The sequence below is a fragment of the Marmota monax genome, unplaced genomic scaffold (genome assembly GCF_021218885.2).
Source record: "Marmota monax isolate L192 unplaced genomic scaffold, Marmota_monax_Labrador192_F-V1.1 WCK01_AAM20220418_F8-fsc00021, whole genome shotgun sequence".
Taxonomy (NCBI): domain Eukaryota; kingdom Metazoa; phylum Chordata; class Mammalia; order Rodentia; family Sciuridae; genus Marmota; species Marmota monax.
In genome coordinates, this window is record NW_026695228.1 from 20,238,546 (window position 1) to 20,263,211 (window position 24,666).

The window sequence follows — 24,666 nt, forward strand, 5'->3', positions numbered from 1 at the left end:
TAAATAAAGGAAAAACTTCATAACCGTGGATTTGGCACTGATTTCTTGGATCTGACACCAAAAGCACAGGCAACAAAGACATACATAAATTGAACTTTGTCAAAATTAAAAACATTTGTGCGTTAGAGACGCAATCAACAGAATGAAAAGGCCCCATTCCCATGGAAAAAGAGAAAATCTCTGCAAATCATACAGTTGATAAGGAGTTAGCATTCAGAATATATAAAAGGACAACCCAACCCAAAAACTGGTTTGCAGAGGACTTCCAGACATCTTGCCAAAGAAGATGAATTGATGGCCAAAAACACACGAAAAGATGTTCGGCATCTTTCACCAGCCACGAAATGCCAAGGAAAACCACAACCAGATACCACCTCACACCCCCTGGATGGCTATTATTAAAAAAAACAACAAAGTAACAGTGTGGAGGATGTGAAGACACTGTTGGCAGAAATGTAAAAAAGGAAGACCGCAGCCCCTGTATAATTACTTCTTGGTTTGGGGGTTTTGTAGTGGTGCTAGGGACTGAACCCAGGGCCTTGCGCATGCCAAGCAAGCCCTCTACCACGAAGCCACGTCCCCAGCCCCCGCAGCCCCTGTATAGAAGAGTATAATTACTCAAAAAAAAAAAAAAGTCAAATACAGAATTAACACACACTATAGCCACCCCACTTCTGTGTATACATGCAAAATCCTTCAAAGCAGGGACTCAAATGGACATTTACACAGCAATGTTGGCAGCAGCATTACTCACAAGAGCCCACCGCTGGAAACAGCTCAAGCGTTGGTCCATCAATGGATGAACAGATACTCAAAACGTGACCCACACACATAGCAGAATAACACCCAGTCTCTTTTTTTCCCCCGGTACCAGGGATTGAACTCAAGGGCCCTCGACCACTGAGCCACATCCCCAGCCCTATTTTGCATTTTATTTAGAGACAGGGTCTCACTGAGTTGCTTAGGGCCTCGCTTTTGCTGAGGCTGGCTTTGAACCTGCAATCCTCCTAGCTCAGCCTCCCCAGAGCCTGGGATTAAAGGCGTGTGTCATGTGCCAGGCAGCATCCAGTCTGAAAGAGGAAGGAAATCCTGACCCAGGCTACAACGAGGATGAACCCTCAGTCAAGCAAGTCAGTCACAGATGGCAACATGCAGGAGGGTCCCAGAGTGGTCACATTCACAGAGATGGAAGCCGGGATAGTGGCAGCCAGGGCTGGGAGGTGGGAGTGGGGGCTTATGTGTGTGGAGGGGACAGGGTTTCAGGTGGAAAGGTTGGAAGTCCTGGAGAAGGATGATGGCAACGGTTACACCACATAAAAGCGCTCGATGCGCTGACCAGTCCATGTTATGTGAATTTCATCAGAATAGAAAAGGGGGTCTGGGGGCACAGCTTGGTGGTAGAGCACTCGCCTCACATTCTCAAGGCCCTGGGCTCCATCTTCAGCATTAAAAAAGAAAATTAATTTCTCTGGAATTCCTACCAAAAAACACACCACCTCAGTCCTACTGCCAGGAAACATCAGCAAAATCACTGTACAAAACGCTTGGGCAACACAAGGGGTGAAGGCCAGGGGTGAGAGAGAAATCAGGAACCGTCACAGGTCAGAAGAGTCCACGGAGACACTTCCACTAATGCCACCTGGAATCCTGGAGCAGCGGAAGGGCAGCAGGGAAACGTGGGAGAGTCCAGCGCAGCCTGGGGCGGAACTTGGACCACTTGCAATCCCAGGTGACCACTGCACCCAGATCAGCACACGAACCTTGGTGAGGGAAGCCGGGGGGAGGGGCAGCAGGGACTCTGGATGGTGTCTGCAATTTTTCCCCAAGTCAAAAACCATCTCAAGGACTGGGGATGTGGCTCAAGTGGTAGCGCGCTCACCTGGCATGCGTGCGGCCCGGGTTCGATCCTCGGCACCACATACAAAACAAAGATGTTGTATCCGCCGATAACTAAAAAATAAATATTAAAATTCTCTCTCTCTCTCTCTCTCTCTCTCTCTCTCTCTCTCTCTCCTCTCTCACTCTCTCTTAAAAAAAAAAAAAAAAAAACATCTCAAAAGAAAAAGTCAACGCAGGGCGAGGGGCCCACGCCGGTAACCCCAGTGGCTCGGGAGGCTGAAGCCGGAAGATCAAGGGTTCAAGGCAGCCTCAGCAACAGCAAGGTGCTAAGCGACTCTAAATAAAAGACAAAATAGGGCTGGGATGTGGCTCAGTGGTCAAGTGCCCCTGTACTCCCCAAAAAAATAAAAATAAAAAGGTAAAAGAAATGAATAGCCACACCACCACCAAATGAAACTGAACAGGCCGGGGCTGTGGCTCTGGGCAGAGCGCTTCCTAACACACGGGGCACGGGGTTTGATCCTCAGCACCATATAAAGATAAACACATAAAATAAAGGCATCTGTCCATCCACAACTACAAAAAAGAAAAAGAAAGAAAGAAAGAAACTGAACAGAGATAATTCATAAACCAAGATGCCAGGTGCAAAGGTGAACAGGGCACAATCCCACCCTCATGGCTGCACAAGTGGCACCCAAAGGCCAGCCTCAGGCAGGAGGGCGTCCCTGCAGCCACCTGCTGCATGCCAGGTGGGCAGGCCCAGGGCCAAGCGCTCTGCCCAGGGAGTACCGTGTGTGCCCGGGCCATCTCTCCAGGGGCCTTATTAGTCTCCTCCTTGTGCAGATGGGAAACTGAAGCCCAGAGGGGAGGGCTCATTTGGCAGGAGGTGGCAAATGTGGGGTTTAAGCAGCAGAAACAAGCCACTCAGCCAGGTGCTGGGGGCCCTAGGATGGGATTCTTGGGGCACAAGTGGCCTCTAGCACCCCAACCCTGTCCTCTCTGTGTCTACTGAGCCTTCTGGGAAATTCACCTCTCCCTGCAGAACTCAGCTCTGGACGCGGCTGCCTGTGGGCCAAGACTGAGCTGAAGGGGCACAGAGCACCCAGCGGGGGTGTATTCATTCTGTGATTTAATGAGCTACTCCTGTCTTAATATAACCACCAAGCCCACCAGCCTGGGAGGACACAAGGATCCCCACAGCGGGATGGCAGCGGGATGCTCACAGATGCAAAAGGACCCAGCAGTTAAGGGCCCTGGGAACTTCTCCCTCTGGTCACTTGAACACTGATCTTGACCGCAAGTGAAGAGAGGCCTTCCAGCAGACACTGGGGGCTCAGCGGCCACTGCGGAGCTGGGCAGCAGCTCAGTGTGCTCATGATGGGGACACGCTCCACCTCTGCGTGTCCCCATCATGAGGGCCGCCAGCCCCGCAGAGGCAGCCCCAAGTGCCCAGCCTGGCTGTGCTGACACTTCCTCCCAGAAATTTCTGGGCGAATGACCAGCTGGCACGCACCCTCCCTCCCTCTGCACCCAGGTGAGCAGTGCCAGATGCACAGAAGAAACGGGAAGCGCTTTGGTTTCTCTGGTTTCAATTTTAATTGATGTTTGGAAACATAATTTTTTTTTTAATCAAGGTGTGGGCTGGAGGTGCAGCTCAGCGGACACGAGGCCCTGGGTTCCGTTCCCAGCACCACCGAAACCAAGGTGTGGCAGCCGAACACACCCACAGGAAGGGCGAGCAACCTGCAAAAGTCCTCAAGGAAGCCTCACCAGGCAGGGAGCCCCTGAAGCGGGCGGGGGTCTTGGGGAATGGGTGTTCACATACACGTAGCAGAAGGCCCGCAAACAAGAATGCCCATCCCCGGGCTGGGGGGTGGCGGTGTACCCGGGGCCATCTCCCAGTGCTGGTCACAGAGATGCAGTCCCTTTGGGGTCAACGCCCCACCCACCCGTGCCGCAAGCTCCACCTCCCAGGAAGGGCAGGCGCAGAGCAGGGAGGACATCCTATACGGAATTAGGACCCAGTGTCTCTGCTGCGGAAGTGATGTTGCTCCACATGGGGCCACCGGGGAACAAAGTCATGGCCAGTTAGCATAAGCCTCCCCTTGTCTGTGATCCTAGGGAAACGAACTCAAGACTTGAGTGAAAAACCTGCGGAATGATTCAGGAAACTTACAGTACGTCACAGAGCCAATCAGACTTGGCCCAGCCACCCCCACCCAAGTCACCCAGCCCCAGCGCCCACCACCTGCAGGGGATACCAGCCCTAGCCCACTCCCAGCTTTCCTGCACCCACCTGCATTCCTCCCAGGTTTGTCCCCATGTGGCAGCCATAGGAATCTTATACTAAGCATCAATGTCACGACACCGTCCTCAAAACCCTCCCCAAGCACTGCACCACCCCGGAACCAGATCCCAAGCCACAAGGCAACATCCACTGAGCCCAGACAGGACAGCTTCTCCCTGTGGGAGGCCTCCTGCTTCTCATCATCTCGGCCACCCTTGTTCCCCAGGCTCAGCTCAAACATCACCCCCTTTACTTTCAGAGCCGTAACCTCAGGGGACAAGGCCAGCTGGCTGCTGGTGTTTTCTGAGCATTCCCTAGAAAAAACAAGGTCTCCATCTGATTTGACCTGCAAGGCATCTCCAGGGCCTAACACTTAGTAGGTGCTCAATTAACACAGACTGACTGACCAAAGGAATGGACTCCCAATTCAATCCCAGCTGCCAAGGGCAACATCACTCAGAGACCCTAGTGCTGCTCGCATTTTCCCTAGGGAACCCAGCGGGTTGGGCGGGTGCCACCACACTGCCCCAGGCCCATCCCACCCTTAGTCACAGGGGTCTGATGGCCTGTCCTGGAACTGGAACACACTGTATGAGTTGGTACAGACTCAGGGCTGGCTCGTTGAAACAGTTCCAGAGATGGCCGTGCTACTCTCCTGGCTCAGGACACCTTAGTGGCTGGTACACAATCAATCCCGCATTGAGCCCACAACTCCAGGCCATGTGTGAGGAACTAAGGGGGATGCCTGAGCAGCAGCGGGAAACCCCGCCTCCTAGAGACCACCACCTCGGAGGCTCTGGAAGGATCTCCGGCAGGTCACAGTGCCCGGCTGCTGCTGCTGCCTGCTGAGTACCCTCTGTGCGACCCACCGAGTACATGCTGTGCACCTGCTGAGTACCTACTGAGTACCCACTGCGTGCCTGCCAAGCGCCTGCTGAGTATACACTACGCACCCACTAAGTATATGCTGTGCACCTGCTAAGTGCCTGCTGACTACCTGCTGTGTGCCAGGCAAATGTCTGTTGTATACTTGCCAAGAACCTGCTGCATGCCCACCCAGTGCCCACTCAGTGCCTGCGTGTGTTTGCTGGGCGTGTACCCCAGAGCCTTAGCGGCAGTGAACAGAGTGCGCATCCACACACCAGGCCACACTCAGATGCAGAGAGCTGCACAGAGACACTGGGACCCCCATTTCCCAAGGACAAAGCACAGCCCAGATGGGACATCCTGGAAGAAAGTGGGGAGCCGGCTGAGGCTGGGCACCTACGGGATGGCCCTCCACAGTGCCCACGCTGCAGAATCCTCCATGCCCATCTGAGAAGCTGAGGACGACACCCTGGCCACGCTTCATTTCCTTTTGGCAAATAATAAATATTGACTCTCCGCATCCTCGGCCCTGGAGGCACGTGGTAGCTTCCTTTGGGCACCTGGACCCCCATGCGGCCAAAGCACCGCAGTCGGACGCGGCCAGGGAAGAACACCCCCTTCTGCCCTGGGCACGCTGGATATGGTGTATGAGGAGAGGAAAAGGGAGGAGATCAGAGAGTGCCCCAGCCAGGCAGGGAGCCTGCTCCATCCTGTACCATGAGGCCTGGGGTCCCCATTCTCCCAGGAACCCGCCGCCCTGGCCTCCTGAATGCCCCCAGTCCCCCTCCCAGCCGAGGCACCCCTCCTCCTACTGCAGGGGATCAGGGACACAGAGGTGGGGCCATTCCCAGAGAGGGACCCTGCAGAGCCTCCCATGCACATGCGTAAGAACATACTCAAAGAACGTGCGGTTCAGGAAAAGCCCAGGGCGGCCTGTGCCAACGGGCAGATATGCACCAGGCTCAGCATGACCCGAGGTCAGCTTCAGAAAAACCTGTGCCCTGAGGCCAGACACAGGTCCCAATCCCTACTCCTCACATTGCAAGCCTCGCGAACTCCCAGGCCTCAGTGTCCCCTCTATGCAATGGGCTCTTTTTCGTGGGTTCCCACAACTGTCCGCTGGGTCCACACTACGTGGACTCTAGCAAACCCAGCTCCTGCCACTCCTTGTATGGCCCTGATGACTGTGGCCATCCCACTGAAGCCTCGCGTGGCTCCCCGCAGCCCACACGCTCAGGGCCCTCACCACCTGCCCAGCTTCCTTCCAGCTGCTGGTCCTGGGCAGTTTCTAAGAGCCATTTCCTCCCTGCGCGGTTCCGGCAGCCAGAGTGCCCTGCCCCACCCTGCCCAGCTGGCAAGCCCTGGCTGTGTAACGCGAGAGGACGCACACTGGCCGCTGGCTTGGTCCAACCGGGTCAATCCTAGCTCACCCCTAATGCTGCTGGCCTCCATGCCGTGGCCTCCCTTCTGTGAAGCAACAGAGAGGCCGGGTCTGCCTGTGTCGCTACATGTTGCAGGCTTCAGGGTGGCCCTCAGGTGACTGTGGCCTCTGCCCAGCCCTCTCCCACACTCACTCAGGCAGGGACCGCTCACCGGGCTTCTGGCCGTGCCCTGCTGCCACTCAGAGCCAGGTCGCTCTCGGTGGTGGGGGCCGTCCTGAGGCTGTAGGGCTCGAGCAGCATCTTTGGTCTCTACCCACTCAATGCCAGGAGCACCCCCACACACCCCATCATGACAACCAAAAACGTCCCAGTGCTGCCAAACGTCCCCAAAGGCAGAATCAGTCCTCAAGAGCATGCTGCTTTCCATGGAGTGATGTCGTTTCTTTTTTCTTTTTCTGGACTGGGGACTGAGCCCGGGGTGACCTACCACCGAGCTGCATCCCCAGCCATTTTCACCACTTACTCTGAGACGGGGTCTAGCTACATTGCCCAGCTGCCGTGACCTCGTGGTCCTCCCGCCTGGCCTGCTGGGATCACAGGTGTGCACCGGCGCCCAGCCCAGCTGCGGGCCGATGCTCCCTTGGCAAGCGTTCAGGCCGACCCCTCCTGCCAGCTGCCCCCAGTGTCCACGTGGCATTCCTGATGCGGCTTACGGAATCCCGACTGAAACCAGAAAGCTGGTGACACAGAGCACAGCTGACCCAGCAGAGACTAAAGAACCCCTCAGCCCCCAACAGTAGGGCCAAAGGGCCCACGGTGTGACAGGAACCCAAGGGACAGAACAGAGATGTGACTGGCCAAAGCAGGTGTTACTTGGCACTGTGCTCTGAGGGGCTAAACCTGGGGACAGTGAGGAGGGAAGACATTTCCTGGCTGTAAGACAACTGGAAGCTGTCACCCCCAGGACTGGCCAGCTAGCTCACCCCAGCCCAAGGTGAGCACCCTCCTTCCACCTAGGTGACCCAGAGGCCCAGGCCCCCAAGCAGGACCCGTGTGACAGGCTCTTCAGACCTCCACCTAGGACCCCAGCCCCCACTCCAGACAGCAGAAACAGAGTCTTGGGGAGCCTGTCCCTGTCCCTCCAGATAGTTCACAGGCCCCCAAACCAGGAGGAGTGCCACCTGCCACGCCCTCCCTCCAAGCCCCCGCCATCTCCAGCCAATCCTCCTCACTCTCCAGGTCAGCGGGTCTTGAAGACACACTAGCCCAGGGGCCAGCAAACACCTGGGCAGACCATACCTCGACTTGTCATTGTCCCACAGAAGGAGCCAGAGACACGTGTCAACGAACGGGCGTGGCCCGTGTTCTAATAAAACTTTATTAGGTGTAGCTAGCCAAGGCCTGGATCTGTGGGGTAGGATAGCAATCTGGTGGGTCCCAGCTGGCATTCTGTGTTAGACGTCGGGCCACCAACATGCCAGCCCACGGGAAGTGAGGTCCTGGAGAAAACTGCCTTCAGGGAGTACTTGCTGGTGGACCCGGAACGGCACGGAGACAGGTCTAATTGTGAGACTCAGCCAAACTACCATGCTGGTCCCTCAGTGGGGACACCCCCCTCCCCCACCTGGCCACCCTATCCTACACATGCTGCAGGTTCGGAAACTCTCCTCCGATCCCCAGCGAAGGCGGGCCTGACTACGTCCTCTGAGCACTGGCCACTTGGTTAGGTCACAACACACAGCTACCCCCTCCCAGGAATCTGCCCGAGAGAAGTGAAAAGGAGCAAATCCTCACGAGATGCTCGCCACAGCCCAAGGAGGAAAGGACCCAAAGTCCACCAAGAACAAAGGGAGCCAAAGCGGGTGAGCCATGCCTGGAAAACACCAGTGAACCTCGAAAACAGGACGCTGAGCGGCAGGAGCCACTGGAAAGGCCACACGGTGTGTGAGTCCACTGTACGAAATGCCAAGAACAGGCGACTCCACAGAGCACGCGGCACATCAGTGGCTGCTGGGACCCGGGGGAGGGGGACGGGGGAGTGACTGGGCGGTGAATGCACAACCTTGTGAATGCACTAAAGCCACCGTGTCGTATACCAAAATGGTTAATTTATTGCGAATTTCATCTCTCACACACACACACACACACACACACACACACACAAAGATACCATGGCGCCCAGTCTGCCTCCAAGGCTGCCCATGGAGGAGCGCCAAGACACGTTCTCGGGCTGGTGGGGGCACCCAGGAATCACGTGCGGGGTACGTGAATGGAAAGGCCTAGAGCCGGATTGGGGTCCCCCACGGGAGCCTCCTTCCCGTGGCGAGCCATCAGATGAACCAGGAGGCTCCTCTGCATCCCCTGAGAACCGGCACCCAGAGCGCGCTCCAGGCCCAGCGGGCGTGGCCCCGGGAAGCAGAGCTGCGCCCCAGCCACCACCTCGAGGCCATGGCGGTGAGGGGCAGGAGATGCTGACTCCCAGGCCCAGGTCCCCAGAGAAACAGGACTTGGCTCCGGAAATCGAGTCACACAACAACAACAGCACTCCCCCACAACCGGAAGCTCCAGTTTGTTTTGTGTGTGTGCTTGGCGGGTTTGGCTGCTTTGAGACGGGGTCGCACCAGGTTGCCCAGGCTGCTCTACAACTCCTGGGCGCAGGTGATCCTCCCGCCGCAGCCTCCCACGCAGCAGGGACCCCCGGCGCCCTCCGCTGTGCCAGCTGCCCGCTGGTTTTAATCCTTGCTCCAGACCGCCGCTGCATGCTGCCCGGGGTGCACCCCAGCTCGGCCTCCTCCCAGAAGGATGCTCCGCGGGCCTCAGCTCCCCATCAGCAAGATGGAGGGAAAGCAAGCTCCTTGCTGAGGCGTTACTTCCAGGAGTAAGTGCAGCCACAGGGTGCGGAACAAGGCACAGGGCTCCTTCAGGGCACAGGGCAGACTTCTCCTCCGAGAAACCTCTGCTCGCGTGTCCCCCACCCAACTCGGCACACAAGCCAACACCCTCACCCAGCACCCCTGCCCCGGGCCCAGGCCCTGTGGTCAGCCCCCAAGCAGAGGCGACCCCTACCTGTGGCCCTGGTATCCACCGGCTGTCCCTCTGTCTCACTGTTACCCTGAGCTCAGTGTGGGGCGAAGGCCCCCCGTTTCCCACAGTGGGTGAAGGAAGGGCCGCTCCCCCACGGAGCCAGGCGGAAAAGGCCAGGCACCTCAGCAGCTGCCAGCCCGCCTCGGGGAGGTCCCCACCAGGCGCGGCTTCCGCAGGCTCTCTGCCTCAGACCCCAGGGAGCCTCCTGTGGCCACTGTCGCAAATGACCACAAACTGGGAGGTGTGAAAGGACCCAAATTGACTCTCCCCCAGTTCTGGAGGCCAGAGGTCTGTGAGGAGGTGTCGGCATGGCCACCTGCCCTTGAAGGCCCCAGGGCAGTATCGTCCTGGCCTCTTTGGCCTCTGGTGCTCCTTGGCTTGTGGCCACCTCACAGCAATCTCGGGCTGTTTTCACGAGGCCTTCTCCCCTGTGGCTGTGGCACGTCCTCTTTTCTTAAGGACACCAGACACTGGCTTGCAGGCCACCCTAGATCCTGGATGATCTCTCCTCGGGCTCCTGACTCTGATTACATCTGCGACCCTTCTTTTCCGACGAAGGTCCCCCTCACAGGTGGGGGGTGGGAGGTGTTTTCCTTGGACCCACCGGCCACCCGCCATGGCGGACAGCTGACAACCTGGGGGGCTTTGGGGGGACAGGCAGAGCGGCGAGGGCGCCTCATCCTGTCCTCTCATCAGAGTGGCTCAGGGAGTCCTACATGCACACCAAGCCGAGGCCACAGATGGCACCGGGGAGTGGAAGCAGCCAGCATGGAGGCCACCCGTGCCAAGCGTGACTGGGGGCCACGATGGGGGGCCGCCTCCACACGCCACTGGTTCAAGCCCCTGCTGCACGCTGCCTAGACCCACCCGTGCAGGGCCACCACATCTCAGAGCAGGACCAGGAGACTGCAGTCGCTCGGTCGTGACCAGGTCACCCTGGGCTGCTTTACCGGGGAACTTTGGCCCAGGTGCTGTGGCCTGAGACACTCAGTAACCAGTGAAGGGCCGGGGCGGTGGCTCAGTGGCAGAGCCTCGCACGTGTGAGGCGCTGGGTTCCATCCTCAGCACCACATATAAGTAAAATAAGGTAGCGTGTCCGTCTACAACTAGAAAATATAAAATAAATATATAAATAACCAGGTGGTGACACCCCAGCTCTATCCCTAACCCTTCCCATCTGACCCCCCAGCCCAAATGCCACCAAAATCCCTTGCTCTTGGTCACCCCCTATGGGAGCCACCACCCCCCTACTGGCTGCCTGAAGCAGCCACTCAGCCCACACCACCCCCCTCATGGCTGTGGCCATCTTCTAAGCCAGAGCATTCTTGGGGGTACACAGTGCTACCACGGGACCCCGCACCTCCACTCCCCAGCACAAGGCCAAGGACGCAGATGCCCACAGCTGCCAGATCCCCAACAGCCAAAAGGGTCCAGCGGGATACGTGAATGTGACAGATCCACATAAAAAGTATATGGCTCAGCTACACCAAGGAATGAAGTGACGGATGGAAGGGATAGTTGTGCAACACTGCGACTGTACTTAATGTCACTTAATAGTACACCTCAAAAAGGTTAAAGCAGCTAATTGTATGTTAAATATACTTTGCCACAAAAAATTTTTTTGGCAGAGCGAAGGATTGAACCCAGGGGTGCTCTACTACTGAGCTACACCCCAGCCCTTCTAATCTTTTATTTTAAGGTACGATCTCGTTAACTAGCTAAGGGCCTTGCTAAGTTGCCAAGGCTGGCCTCAAATTTGCAATCCTCCTGCCTCAGCCTCCCAAGTAGCTGGGATTACAGGCGTGTGCCACTGCACCTGACAGCCATAAATTAAAAAAAAAAAAAAGGAATGAAGCAGCAATCTTTGCTACTTCAAAAGCATGGTGCTGAGTGACAGAAGCCAGACACAAAGGCCACATGGCATATGATTTCATTGATATGAAATGTCCCAAAGAGGCAAATCCAGAGAAAAAAAGCCGATTAGTGGTGCCAGGGGTTGGGGAAGGGGAGTGGGGAGTGACTGCTAGTGGGGGTGGGGTTTCCTTTAGGGGCACAGAAGTCGATGCTGGGCGTGCAACTGTGAATATGATCACACCACTGCAAGGTGGGCCTGGACGCTGTGGAGAAGGACAATAGTCCCTTGGCACCCCAGGGGCCTGGATCCAGGACGCTCCCAAAGAAAACCAAAACCCACAGATCCTCAAGTCCCTGGTAGGAACCGGCGTCGCCTTTGCATAGAGCCAAGGCACTTCTTTCTGCAGAATCTCCCTCATCTCTCGATGACTTCTGACACCGACACGACGTAATTGCTGGGAAAAGTCACCGTACTGTATTGTGTGGGGAACAAGGACAGGGAAAAGGTCTGTACGCGTTTGGTTCAGATGCAATTTTCATTTTCCAAATATTTTCAATCCCCTGTTGGTGGAATCTGAGGACACTGAGACCAGGGACACGAAGGGCCAACTGTGACAGGAATAAGCAACAGACGGGCCGCGGCTGAGCCTCACGGGCTCTGTCCCCAGGGTGAAATCCAGGCCTTGCACCCACCTCTCCTCCCCTCTCCACCCACGCCAGCTCTAGGCTTCTCCCCAAGGCCTCCATACCTCTGAGTGGGCAGCCTACGTCGCCCTCTGCGCCCCCAGCCATCCCCTCCCAGCACACCGCTCCCTCGCAGTGACAGCCTCCTTCACTTGATTCCTTCTTCTCCCCCCCAAATCCACATCAGCTCCCCAAAAGCACAGCCGTGGTGGACCTTGTACACCACTGGGTTACCACACACTCAACACAGTCCCTGGGACACGCTAGGCAATAAAAATTGTCACTAAGTGAAATGAACGAGCTGCCCCAACTTTACAGGTCTGGATTCGAGGCTCAGAAAGGTTGTGAAACCTGCCCTAAGCCACACAGCAGAGCGCCACAGCTCTCCCACAGGAAGGAAGGTAGCAGCTCCCCTGCTCAGGCCTGCACACCACACCAGTCCCTCCACCCAACACCCTGGGGTCCCCCGACAGGGACGTACTCATCCAGGTAAACCCCTGCAGATCAGCCTCCTCCGCCTGCAAGCCCCTCAGGCGAGCCCACCATCGCCACGGGGAGCCAGGAGCACACACAGGAGGAGGCTGGCCGTCCTTAGAAACTCCCGAGAGGAGCAGGCGCTGACCCGGCCACTCGAGTCCATCCACAGGTGTGAGGGAAGCCCTGGTGTCTGCTGCAGGAGGGAGCTCAGGCGGGGACCTGCGTCGGGTGAGCCCACTCACCTACAGGCCACACAGACACACCATGGCCAGTCAGGCAGAGTGCCTGCTTGTCCTGGTCCCACCTGCCCAGGCGGCACAGCCCACGGCTGCACGCTCAGCACTGAATTCTACCCAGCAGGGTACAAGGCTCGAACCCTGAGCACCTCTGGGTCACTCTCCAGTGGGAGACTTCTCCACCTTGGAAACCTGGAGCCAGACTGCTCTCTGGGTGGGGTGTGCTGTCCATTGAGGGTTCTCAAGAGCATCCCTGGCCTCCATCCCCAGTGCCAACAGCCTCCCTTAGTCAGGATGATCAAAACATCTCCAGATATTGCCAAGTGTCCCCTGATTCTGCCACCCCCACCAGTAGAAAACATTGCTTTGTCTCCAAAAGTTCGGTGTAAATGCACCTCAGCCTGGATCCAGCCCCCCCAGTGTGAAGAATGCAACAGAGTGCGCGGCGGGAGATGGAAAATGGACACCAGTGTGGACAGAACCATCAAATGCATATTCTAAAAATTTTTTCTAAATTCACTAACCAATGAATGGATAAACAAATATGATGTGTCCATCATAGGAATATTACTCAGCCATAAAAAAGAATAAAGCACTGATACACAACATAGATGGACCCAGAAAATGTCAGGCATGCCTGGTGAAAGCCAGACACACAAAGCCACACAGTGCAGGATTCCATTGATACAAAATGTCCAGATCGGGCAAATCCACAGACAGAAAGCAGATTAGTGCTGCCAAAGGCGGGGGGAGGGGGAGAATGGGCTGTGACTGCTAATGGGGACAGTTTTTTCTTTGGGGGCAATGAAAATAATCTGGAATTAGTGGTCCCAGTCACACAACTCTATGAATTAACTAAAAATCACAGAACTTTTTCATTTTAAGCAAGTAAATTGTATGATATGTGAATTATATCTCAATGAAGCTGATATTTCTTATCCTTTTTTTTTTCTTTTCGTAGTTAAGTGCACTGAACCCAGGGGTGCTTTACCACTGAACTACATCCCTAGCACTTCTTATTTTTTATTTTGAGACAGGGTTTTGCTAAGTTGCCGAGGCTGGCTTTGAACTTTCAATCCTTCTGCCTCAGCCTCCCAAACCACTGGGATTCCAGGCGCCCAGCTGGAGCTGTTCTGTTAAAGAAATTTTTTCAACAATAGTCCATTTCCAGCCCCATGCAGAAACCAAACTTCCAACCATGATGACACCACAAACCTAGTATGACCCCTTGCTTCCTGTCACACTACAAACATTTGACACCATGTGCTAGAGATAAGCCGCATACACTCCTGCTTCAGTTAATTGACTGTGGATGCCACTCAAGTGGCACACTTTCTTTCTTCTTCCACTCATTCATTCGTTTGCCAACCACCTCTTTCTTCACATCCTAGAGGAGAAACATTCGGGGCCCGCTCCCTGAGCAGGCTCTTGCAATGTCTGCCCGACACAGCACCAATCTGCACTGAATGTGTACACAGAAATGAAGACACACATCCTAGCCTGCAAGGCCACCTTCTTGGAGAGAAACAAGCATCTAATTATAAAATAACACAACCCCAAAGTTCCACCTGAGGAATCAGAGATGGAGGTAAGTCCACCTGCACCAGTCAGATCAGTGGCTGAATCCAGAAACCAGGGGTGTGGGTGCCTGCAACTCCCACACCCACCTCCTCTTAGATCCCACAGTGCAGGATGAGGTCTCACCACTGAAGGACCACAGCAGACATTTGCAGCCACCTGTGCACAGCATGCTCTCCTCCTTGACCCCTGAGGAAGGTCTTGCTAGACACACTTGGGAGGAAACTGAGGCCATGATCACGGGCCTACGAGAAGAGCCGCTTCAGACCCCACCGCCAACACACCCTGCTCCAAGCCCGTGGCAGCTTCCCAAGTGAGCCAGGCAGAACCTGGCCTGCTCCTGCAGGCCACATGCACCCAGCCACCTGAGGCAGACCTATCCTCCCACCCTCATCCTGAAAGGGCCCCTGTCCCCCTGGGAGAACATCACCTGGTCCCCAAAAGTTCCAGGACTCAGCACAATTTGCCTTCTTAGGTCCCATCAGGACCCCGTGAGGGAGAGCATCCGACCTTTCCCTCACCTGTTCAGGAATGAGAGATACCTGTCCCACTCCAGGTCCACAAGTGGGGACGTCTGTCCCTCCCCAACACCCAAGAAGGGCACAGGTGAACGTGATGTAGAGGCACCTCTCCCCCTCAGGTAGCAATGCTGTGAGAGCACCTGTACTCCAACGCCCAGGTAAAAATGATGCCGACAAGCAGCACTCAGCCCCTACACCTCAGCGTCATCCTGTCCCCTCAGGTAGCAGTGACACGGGGACATCTGTCCCCTCCAGGTAGTAATGATAGGCGGCATCCGTCCCCCTCAGGTAACAACGATGTAGTGGTACCTGTTCCCTCCGGGTAGTAACGATGTAGAGCCCCTGTCCCCTCCAGGTAACAATGATGTAGTGTCACCTATCCTCCTAAAGTAGCAATGATGTGTTGACACCTGCACACCTCAGGTTTCTAGGATGTGGGGGTACCCGTCCCGCCCACGACGCCCGGGGCACGGGGACACCTGTCCCCCTCGGGCCGTGCCAAGCCCCGCCTCCGCCACGCGCGCCCCGCCCCCGCCGCGCGCCCCCCCCGCCCCGTGCACGCGCCAGACACGCGCCCCCTCCTTTCTCCTCCCCCGGCCCCGAAGGGTCGGCGCGGGCACCCCCTTACCCGCGCGGCGCGCGTCAGGCTCAGGTCCTTCATGACCTCCTCGAAGGCCGCTGTCTCCTCCGCCTGCTTCTGATTGTGCAAGGCGATCTTCTCGCTGAATTTCCGCGGATTGTTCGAAGTCGCCATCTTCTCGCCGCCGCCTCCTCCTCCTCCTCCTCCTCCACCTCCTCGCCCCCCCACTCGCTCGTGCCACAGCGCAAGCGCCGGCCGGGCCCACGGGCGGTGAGCACTGCGCAGGCGCGCAGGCGGTCGTGAGCGCGGCGCAGGCGCAGAAAAGAGACGCGCGGCGCGGGGGCAATAGCGCATGCGCGCGCCTCGGCGGCGCGCTTCAGACCCACGGGGAGGGAAGAGGGAAAGAGTGGGAATTTCGGCGCAGGCGCTCTGATCCGCTGCCTGACTAGCTGGACAGCGGCCGCCTGGCCGTTGGGCAAGATCCAGAAATGGGCCATAGTGCTGGAGACCCCCAGAGCGAGCCAGCCTGACCCACGCACTCCCGTTTCACAAGGGTGGGACCAGGCACGTCTCGGGGACAGGTGGCTCCCGGAGGCAAAGCCTGGACTCGGACCCAGAGCTCTGAGACCAGTTCAGAGCTACATTCATTTCCTTTTTTTCCAACTACATTCATTTCCTTTTTTTCCCTGGTTTTGGAGTGCTGGGGTTTGAACCCAGAGGCTCAAGCATGCTAAACAAGCACTCCACCTCTGAACGCCATCCCCACCCTTTTTCTTTTTTATTCTGGGAGAGGGTCTAGCTCTTGACTGTCCTGGAATTTGGCATTCTCCTGTCTCTGCCTCATGAGTTGCTGGGACTATAGGTGGATGTCACCCCCACCTGACAACGACATTCACTCTTTATGAAGTACCTACTATGTGCCAGGCAAACTAGGGTTTGAGCATGGACACGTGAGCCCTGCCCTTTGGTGCACGGTTGGGGAGAGAAGCAAAAATAACCCACAAAGACACGAGCAAGAACATCTGGAAATAAATGTGTGGAAAAATAAGACCAGTGACAGGCCAGCTTGAGAGCCACACTAGGGAGAGGCTCCTACAGCCACCAGGGCCAGGGAAGCAGGGCACATTTGAACTGAGACTTGAGCTCACCATCAGCCCCAGTTCATAAACCTGGAGGTCATCCTTAACACCTTTCTTTTCCTTCCTCCACCCATTGAACAAGCCATTCTGGACACATGAGCCCAAAAAACTGAAATTATGAAACTTCAGCCTCCTCTGTGTATTTCTCACTTTGGTCCTGTTCAAGGATTTCTGCTTTGCCATGGAGGGTTAACAGAAGGATCCAGAAATTCCACCTAGACCTGGCAGTAGAAGTTGGGGACAGAGTCTCACCAATGGAAGCAGGAGTGACCTAGAGAAGCAGGAGTTGCTCTGCCATCTAACTATCCCTCCTGGATCAAAGGGACCTCAGCCACCATATTGAAAATCATGTTCAGGAGGATCAGGGACTTCAGAGAGGAAGCCAGGAGGAGCCACCAGAAGGATTTGGGGAGGCTTTGGACAACAAGCACATTTGTACTAGAGAGAGATGACCGAGGGAATGCTGATTATGGGGAGACGCCAACACTTTCCAAGAGTGCTTTTATTTGCTCTTTACAATGGGTTGATAAAATGTCCATATTAAATACATTTATATACATAGATTTGCATTTGGAATGGCTCAGGCCTTTGCCGCTGCCCTGTTTTTCTTTCATGTTCATATGATTTCGAGCATTTCATAGACTTCACCTCTTTTTGCCAAACCACCCTTCCCCACCCTTTATGACATCAACAGTGATCCTTCTGGGAAACCCAGTCAGACTTTCAGCATCTGAGGTGTGCATGGGGCTGTCCTCACTGCTCTTCCTTCCTAAGACATGTCTCCCTAAGATGGAAGTTTTGGCCAATCAGCACAGCCCCTTGCTCTGGCCATAATGGTTGGCTCAGGCCAGACAGTGCAATGTAATTCTGGAATTTTTGTTTGAACCATGGAAAATGAAGATAACCCTCCCCCAAGACTAGTATAGGTCTTCAGTGCCAGAGGTCACTATATGAAGAGGGTGGGCCCATGCAGAGAGGATAACAGAACCAAAAGGTAGCAACAGACATTTTCTGAGCTCCTGGATCCAGCTGTGCCTGAAGCTAGACATCCTTGCCTTTTCAGTTATATGAGCCAAAAATGTATTCCCTTTTTTGCTTAAAGTGATTTAAAGTCCATTTTTCTATCCCTGGCACAGATGTGACTGCAGCTTCTATGCGTCAGGTGCAAGGCAGCATGCTATAAATGTGGCATCTAGTTCTTGTTATCGTCACTTGAGGTCAGAGATGAAATAGAAATGGGGCAGGGACAGGGACAGCAGCTTCCCAGAGCAAGTTCAGCATGGAAACCAGGGCTGGAATCTGTCCTGACAGTAGAGCTCAGCTTCCTTCCTCATCCCAGGTTTTGTAAGGTTTAAATGAAGTTAATGCATGTCACCTGTTTGGCTCATAAGTGCGTATTAAATATCGGTTACCCTAGTCACTCACATGCATCAGCAGGAAGCCAGTTTCTGGACCCAGAAAGATGGAGGAGGAAAGATTTGGGAGGCAGCAGAGGTTGCTGGATCTCAACAAGGGGCCACGCCCCCACATTCAGGACCCAGGCCAAAGCTCACCCTGCTCACCCCCATTCACCCCAAGCTGGGCATGTAATTTGATCCTTCCCAAACCCTGGAGATGAGTCAGAGGAAGCTCCCGGCTGCTTATTGCACAATGGCCAGACAGTGACCCAAGCCCTCCTTCCTGCTCCCTTGACCCCGGGGCAGGGGGAGGGCTACCCCGGAGGACCCATCCTGAGGTCTTCACTCCCACCTTCATCAAAAGAAGTCACTGCTGCCCAGCCAGCCTGTGATGCTCCTTAGAGCCGCCCGTGTCTTGTAAACCAGTTCCAGTCCTGAGCCCCCAAAGGCCTGTGCTCCCTTGACCCCCCCCCCAGCCACCCTGTCCTCTTCCCCTGTGCTGCTCCCTCTGCCTGGACTGCTGTCCCCCCAGATCCTTCCATGGCGGGCGCCTGCTCACTTTTCTTCTGAGATGCCCTCCTTAAAGGACTGTTGGAAATGACCCCAGAGTCTGGACCTGTGACCCAGCTGTTCAAAGGCAGCTGTTTCTGGGGCCCTGTCTGCTTTCCCACTCACTGAGCTGAGATCAGAGGGTGATCTCACACCCGGATCCGAGGGCACCGACACACGCCATTCCTTTTTTTTTTTTCTAGATTGATTGATTGATTTTTCTGGTGCTGGGATTGAACCCATGGCCTTGGGTATGTGAGACACTGAGCTAAATCCCCAGCCCTTTTTATATTTTTATTTAGAGAGAGGGTCTCGCTGAGTTGCTTAGGGCCTCAGTAAATTGCTGAGGCTGGCCTTGAACTTGCCTCAGCCTCCTGAACTGCTGGGATTACAGGCCTGTGCCACCGCGCCCAGCTCACGATTCCTTATTTTTAAGGCTCGGTTCCTATTCCCTGAGAGTCTGAGAACTTTGGGCCTCATTTTAGACTTACCTGTGTTCACTCTTGTTTCCCTAGGAACCCAGAGCTGACACTGTACTAGGCACAAAGTGGGGCACAGAGTGTCTGCTGAATGATTTTGTCCCTGGGAATCTCCTATTCATCCATCAAAACCCACTTCCAGGGCTGGGGTTGTGGCTCAGTGGTAGTGTGCTTGCCTAGCACAGGCAAAGCCCTGAGTTCGATCCTCAGCACCACATAAAAATAAATAAGTAAAATAAAGGTGTTGTGTCCAACTACAAATAAAAAGTAAATTAAAAAAAAAAAACAAAAAACAAAAAACCACCTCCAGTGTTCTGTGTTTTAGAAAACCCATCTGATCCCCAAAGAGATCGGAGTCCCTCCCTCTAGGGCCGACCTGCCCTGGGTCACTCTTCAGCTAATCAGTTGCTGAAGAGCTTCGCTTGAGTTATGAAGCACATTTCATAAACCACTTCCCACTGCCTCCCAAATCTAGTTCTCTCTCCTCTGCTTCCTAACTCTACCTGGCTCCATTCCTTCCCCATCAACTCCCCCAACATGGCCTCTGCCCTTCCCTTTCTCACACCCTATACTCCAGCCTTGCTATGTTTTGCCTCAGGGCCTTTGCACAGGCTGCCCCCTTGGAACACCTTTCCCCTCTGCATCTGGGCCACAGCAAGCCTCTCAACACAGTTAAATAAAACCCTAAACTCCTGAGAGCTTGCAGTCCGAGCTTTGTTGATTGTCCAGATGTGTGACAATGGGAAAGTGTCATCACCTCTCTGAGCCTCACTATCCTCCCCAGTTAAATGTGGATAATGGCACTCCTCATACCAGACTCTGGGGAAGATTAAACAGATAATGCACAAAAGCACTTAGCCCCGCGCCCGCTTCATCATGGGCACTAACTGCCAGGGAAGCAAAATGCTTCTTGAAGATGTTGGTTTACGCTTTGCTTTCTTGCTCTTCCTTATATGGGATCTTAGTCTATTTGGGGTACCACACTGTGTCGAGGTGAATTAGGGCCGTTGGAACTGGGAGGCAAAAAGGAAAACCATCCAGGGCCCGCTTCTGACTTCCAAAGCAGGCTACTGTCAGAGAGTTTTAAGAGGGTAACCCGGGGCTGTGTGCGCCTGCCTAGCACGTTCAAGGCCCTGGGCTCCATCCCCAGTGCCGCCAAAAACAAAAAGAAAGAGGTGAAGCAAGAAAGGAATCAGGTCTGATTATGGAGCAAGAGGTAAAGTCCCAATAGAAGCCAAAAAATTCAGACACGGGGCCGGAGATGTGACTCAGTGGTAGAGCGTTTGCCTAGCTCGTGTGGGGCCCTGGTTCCAACCCCAGCTCAGCAAAGACAAAAAGAAAAAGAAAAAGGAAAAACCTGTTCCGGGCGCGGTGGTGCACACCTGTAATCCCAGCGCTGGGGAGGCTGAGGCAGGAGGATGGCAAGTTCAAAGCCTGAGGCTTCAGCAAAAGCAAGGCGTTAAGCAACTCAGTGAGCCCCTGTCTCTAAATAAAATACGAAAGAGTGGGAATGTGGTCGAGTGCCCCTGGGTTCAATCCCCACACAAAAAGAAAAAGAAAGAAAAAACCGGGTTGGGGTTGTGGCTCAGTGGTAGAGCGCTCGCCTACCATGCGTGAGGCACTGGGTTCAACGCTCAGCACCACATAAAAATAAAATAAAGATATTGCGTCCACCTAAAACTGAAATAATAATAAATAAAACTGACCAAAAAAATGTGCAGACCTCATGGCAGAACACGTGTGGGGTGAGAACCAGGCCCTTGCCCTCCAGCCCTGGCTCAAGGTGGAGTAGGAGGTGAAACAAGGTGGGGTCACCACAAAGGGCAGCAAGGGCTGGAGCTGAGTGGGCGGGACTCGGGGGTCACCTCCGAGGGGCCCCAAAGGCTCCCGTGAAGGGGCAGCCAGGATGGGCTACCAACAGCACCCACAAAGCCTCCGCCTGAACCCAGCTGAGCCTCAGCTGGCCCGCCATCCAGATCCTCCCGATGCCCAGGACAGCCACAACCACGCCCACCGGACAAAAATTGAGAGGCTCCCCCTCCCTGCCTCCAGAGGCCAAGGTGCGGCAGAGGAGGGCCGGCTTCCCTTTCTGGTTGTCCACTTCTGGGTTCCTGTTCAAACTTGGGGAGTCAGCCCTCTCTAACGGACGCCCCCAGGGCAATGGTGATTAATGGAACTGTGGGCCCCGATTCCCCCACTCATTCCTGAGACCGTGTCCTTGGCCATGGGACTTGGCAGTTCCCCACTCCTCCTTCTCAGCTCAGCCATGTGACTTACGTGGCTAAAGACACGGGAAGGTGCAATTGCATCTAAGTCCCAAGTCTAGAATTAGAAGGCCTCAGGGGATCCCACTTGTCCTCAGGAGGAGGAGGAGACCGTGCTGTGGCTAGCTGCTGGTCCCCGGAGAATGTGAGACAGGGAAGGAAGAGCCTCTGCCCACCCATGGCCTTGCATGTGGAAGCAGAGCTGCCCAGCCAAGGCTAGCCCAGCAGGAGCACCCTAAGGCTCACTTCAGAAGTGAAAAACAAACACTCATTGTGTGCTGTTGAGATGGGCTTGTTCACTACGCAGCAGTAGCTGACAGATACACTCACATACTTACTGTCTCTACTCCCCAAGTGCCTGGGATGTTGGCCTAAGATGAGCGCTGGGCTAGCAGGACATTTCCATTCAGGGAGAAGTGGTACCAAAAAGCAGTGTCAGAGCAGGGCCATCCAGTTCTGTAGTGGTTCCAGGGGCCATGATGGCTGAATGCCAAGGACAGATGGCAGTGCCAATGGAGGCATCTGGATTCGGCAGTGGTGGCAGGAGCATCATCACCGCCCTGGCCCCTGACATTATTTTACCCTCAGCTGAAATCACCATCCTTCGGCTTCTGTGAGCTACACTTTTCTCTTTTGGTTTCTGACAGTGCTGGGGGTTGAACCCAGGGTCTCACGTGATCTGGGCAAGTGCTTTCCCACTGAGCTCCACCCCCAGCCCTGTCAGTTTTCTAACATGTACTTCCACTGCTTAAATTGGCCCCCATCAGCTTCTGTTGCTTACAAATAAAAACCTTGACTCATTTACCATGAGAAACTCTAGCCTCTGTCACATTTTATAAGTTTTTTTTTAATATTTATTTATTTTTTAGTTTTCGGTGGACACAACATCTTTATTTTATTTGTATGTGGTGCTGAGGATCGAACCCAGCGCCTCGCGCTTGTCAAGCGAGCGCGCTACCGCTTGAGCCACACCCCCAGCCCACATTTTATAAGTTTGAAACTGTTTTATTGTAAGTATTAGAATATCTGACTGTGAGTGTCTTAAATAGCACAGATATTATTTCTCATAACAAGGAATCTAGAGGTCAGAAGAGCCATGATAGCACTGGTGACCCTGTGTGTGATTCGGGGATCTGGGAGAAAGCATCTCTCTCTTTCTTTTATTTTAGTTGTTAATGGACCTTTATTTTAGTCACTTATTTATATGTGGTCCTGAGAATTGAACCCAGTGCCTCACACATGGGAGGCAAGCACTCTACCACTGAGCCAGAACCCCAGCCCCAGAAAGCATCTCTAACTTGCTCCTCATGGCCACAAGATGGCTGCAGAAGTTCCTGGCATTGCATCCACATATGAAGCAGTAAGGAAAGGGAGGGGGCAACAAGGTCTCTCCCTTGTCCAGAAACATCCAACCCCTTAAAACTTTCTGGCCAGAGCTGGGAAACATGCCCGGATTGAAAACAACCCCGGTAAAAAGCATTGCCAAGAATGGCTCAGCTGAATCTTAAATCAACCCCTGAGGCTGGGCACATTGCTACTGGCACCATATCAGGGTTTTGTTGGGGAGTTAAGGCTGCTGGGTTGGCCACCAGCAGGATAGGCCATGAGAATGACAGGCAGACAAGAACTAAGCTGGGGGCCTTATACAGCCCCCCGCCAGTTCTTCTTGACCTGGGAGGCCCAAACACAAGTGGTGCCCACAAAGGCTGGGGTGAAGGAGGCTTTTGCTCCCGCCTTCTCACCCCAGGCCTCTCCCCTGTGCCCCGCTCACTGGGCCACGCCCTCTCTGTGCCTGAGCCTTGCTGGGTGCGGAGCTGCTGCGAGGCAGGGTCCGGAGGCTCCACTGTGCAGAGCCAATCTCCAGGGCCCGTGAGAAACAAGGAGCTGGAGTCTGTTTCTTGGAGACAGAGCCAGGGGCGGGTTTCCAAGCTGGCCAGGTCCAGGATGGATTCCCACCTCACAGGGCTCCCCAGAGGCCCCCTTGGCCCTCATTTGTTGCGAGGTCCCAGAAGTCACACTTGGCCTCCCTCTGGCGGGCCTGCCTCCTCCGTCTCAGGAGAATGTTTTCCCACAGCCTAAACCAGGTGTGGAGGGAGGCTCGGAGTCCACGTCCAGGCCGCAGCCAGGAAGCAGCACGTCTGGAAGCCCAGGGCCAGGGAGGTGCAGGGCTCCAGGTCCCTTTGGGACACCAGGCAGGGGGGGGGTCCGGGGGCGCGAACTCGAGTGAACTCGTGCCTGTGGCTCGCGTCTCAGCACATGTGAGCGAGGATGCGAGGTGTCACAGAGGGCGTGAGCCAGAGCAGGCACACCCGAGTGCACAGCAGGAGCACACGAGTGTGCGGGGCACAGTGCACGCAGGCAGGTGTGCCGGTGAGGGTGTGCGAGCGCGGGTGTGCGCAGGCGTGTTCCGCCTCTCTCCCAAGGACACAAACGTTCACAAAGTGAAGATTCGAGCCAGTTTCTGCTAAATTAAAAACAGCTTTTTCGTGTTTAAAGTTTACAATGCAAAAAATAATTTTCCTTTCTTCCGGGGGTAGGATGGGGGCCGAGGGAGGGGCAGAGGGCCCGGGAGAACATTCCATGAACCGGCTCAGACGGTTCTGCACAATCGACCGGGTTAGATACGGCAGCGCCCCCTCCCGCGGCCGGCACCCCTGCCAGCTCATTGGGGACAAGATGTTCTGAGGTGTGAGCTGATCTGGGGGACTTGCAGCTGGCAAAGGCTTCTCTCTACCCCCTGAAGGGGCTGTGCCTCCAATGGCGAAGCGCTCTCTTTGGGGAGCTCGGGTCGGGGGTGGGGCGGGAATGTTCTGAGGAGTCCCCAGGGACAGCGGCTTTGGTTTTGATGCCCCTGGCAGCGTGGGCTCCTTCCAGGTTCCCAACCAAGTTCCTGTCTCAGCACTGCTCCGCCTCCAGCCTCACCCTGGGGCCCAGGGCAGCTGCACAGGGGTGCTGGGACATCGGGTGAGGCCACTTACACAGACCTGCGTTTGCAGAATGATCCCAGTGCCATCCCTTCTTGGAAGTCTGTCCAGGATGTCAGGCATTTGCCACCAGCAGGCAGCCCCCAGTGGCCTGCTCTGTGTAGCTGGGTGCCTGGCAAGGCCTGGGGTGTGGGGCTCTTGGAGGCGCTCTCAGGCCCATATGGAGGAACGATGACGTCACGCTTCCTGTAGGACCTGCCTGTGTCTCCCCTAGCACGTCCCCTGGGGAGAGAGGCTCCCAGGCCGCCTGATCTGCCTTGGTCCCTGAGACTACGCAGATGGGAAGAAGGGACCTGCGGGGAGGGGGCTGGGGCTGCCTGGTGGCAGGGGCCAGGAAACTGGAAAGACTCTCCTTGGAGCTTCCCTCCAAGGCTGCCCCACCCTGGGCCCAGGTGGATGTCCTAAGAGAACTTCCCACTGTCCCTGTCCTCCTGAACCAAGACCCAGCCCCCCCCCCCCCGCCCC

At 55.3% G+C, this 24,666-nt stretch overlaps 1 protein-coding gene across 12 annotated transcripts in view; it reads right to left on the reverse strand.

Moving 5' to 3' along the window:
* Crtc1 (CREB regulated transcription coactivator 1) overlaps positions 1 to 15,596 on the reverse strand; it is a 76,694-nt gene extending 61,098 nt beyond the window's left edge. For 11 of the 12 annotated variants that reach the window (XM_046436538.2, XM_046436537.2, XM_046436535.2 and 8 more), the window contains exon 1: positions 15,438 to 15,596. In XM_046436538.2, coding sequence (XP_046292494.1) covers positions 15,438 to 15,563 — 126 coding nt within the window. In that variant the 5' untranslated portion in view covers positions 15,564 to 15,596. Of the gene's footprint in view, positions 1 to 9,441; positions 9,639 to 15,437 lie in introns of those variants that run through there. The other variant, XM_058576495.1, reaches the window with a different exon arrangement.
* Positions 15,597 to 24,666: the final 9,070 nt, after the last annotated feature.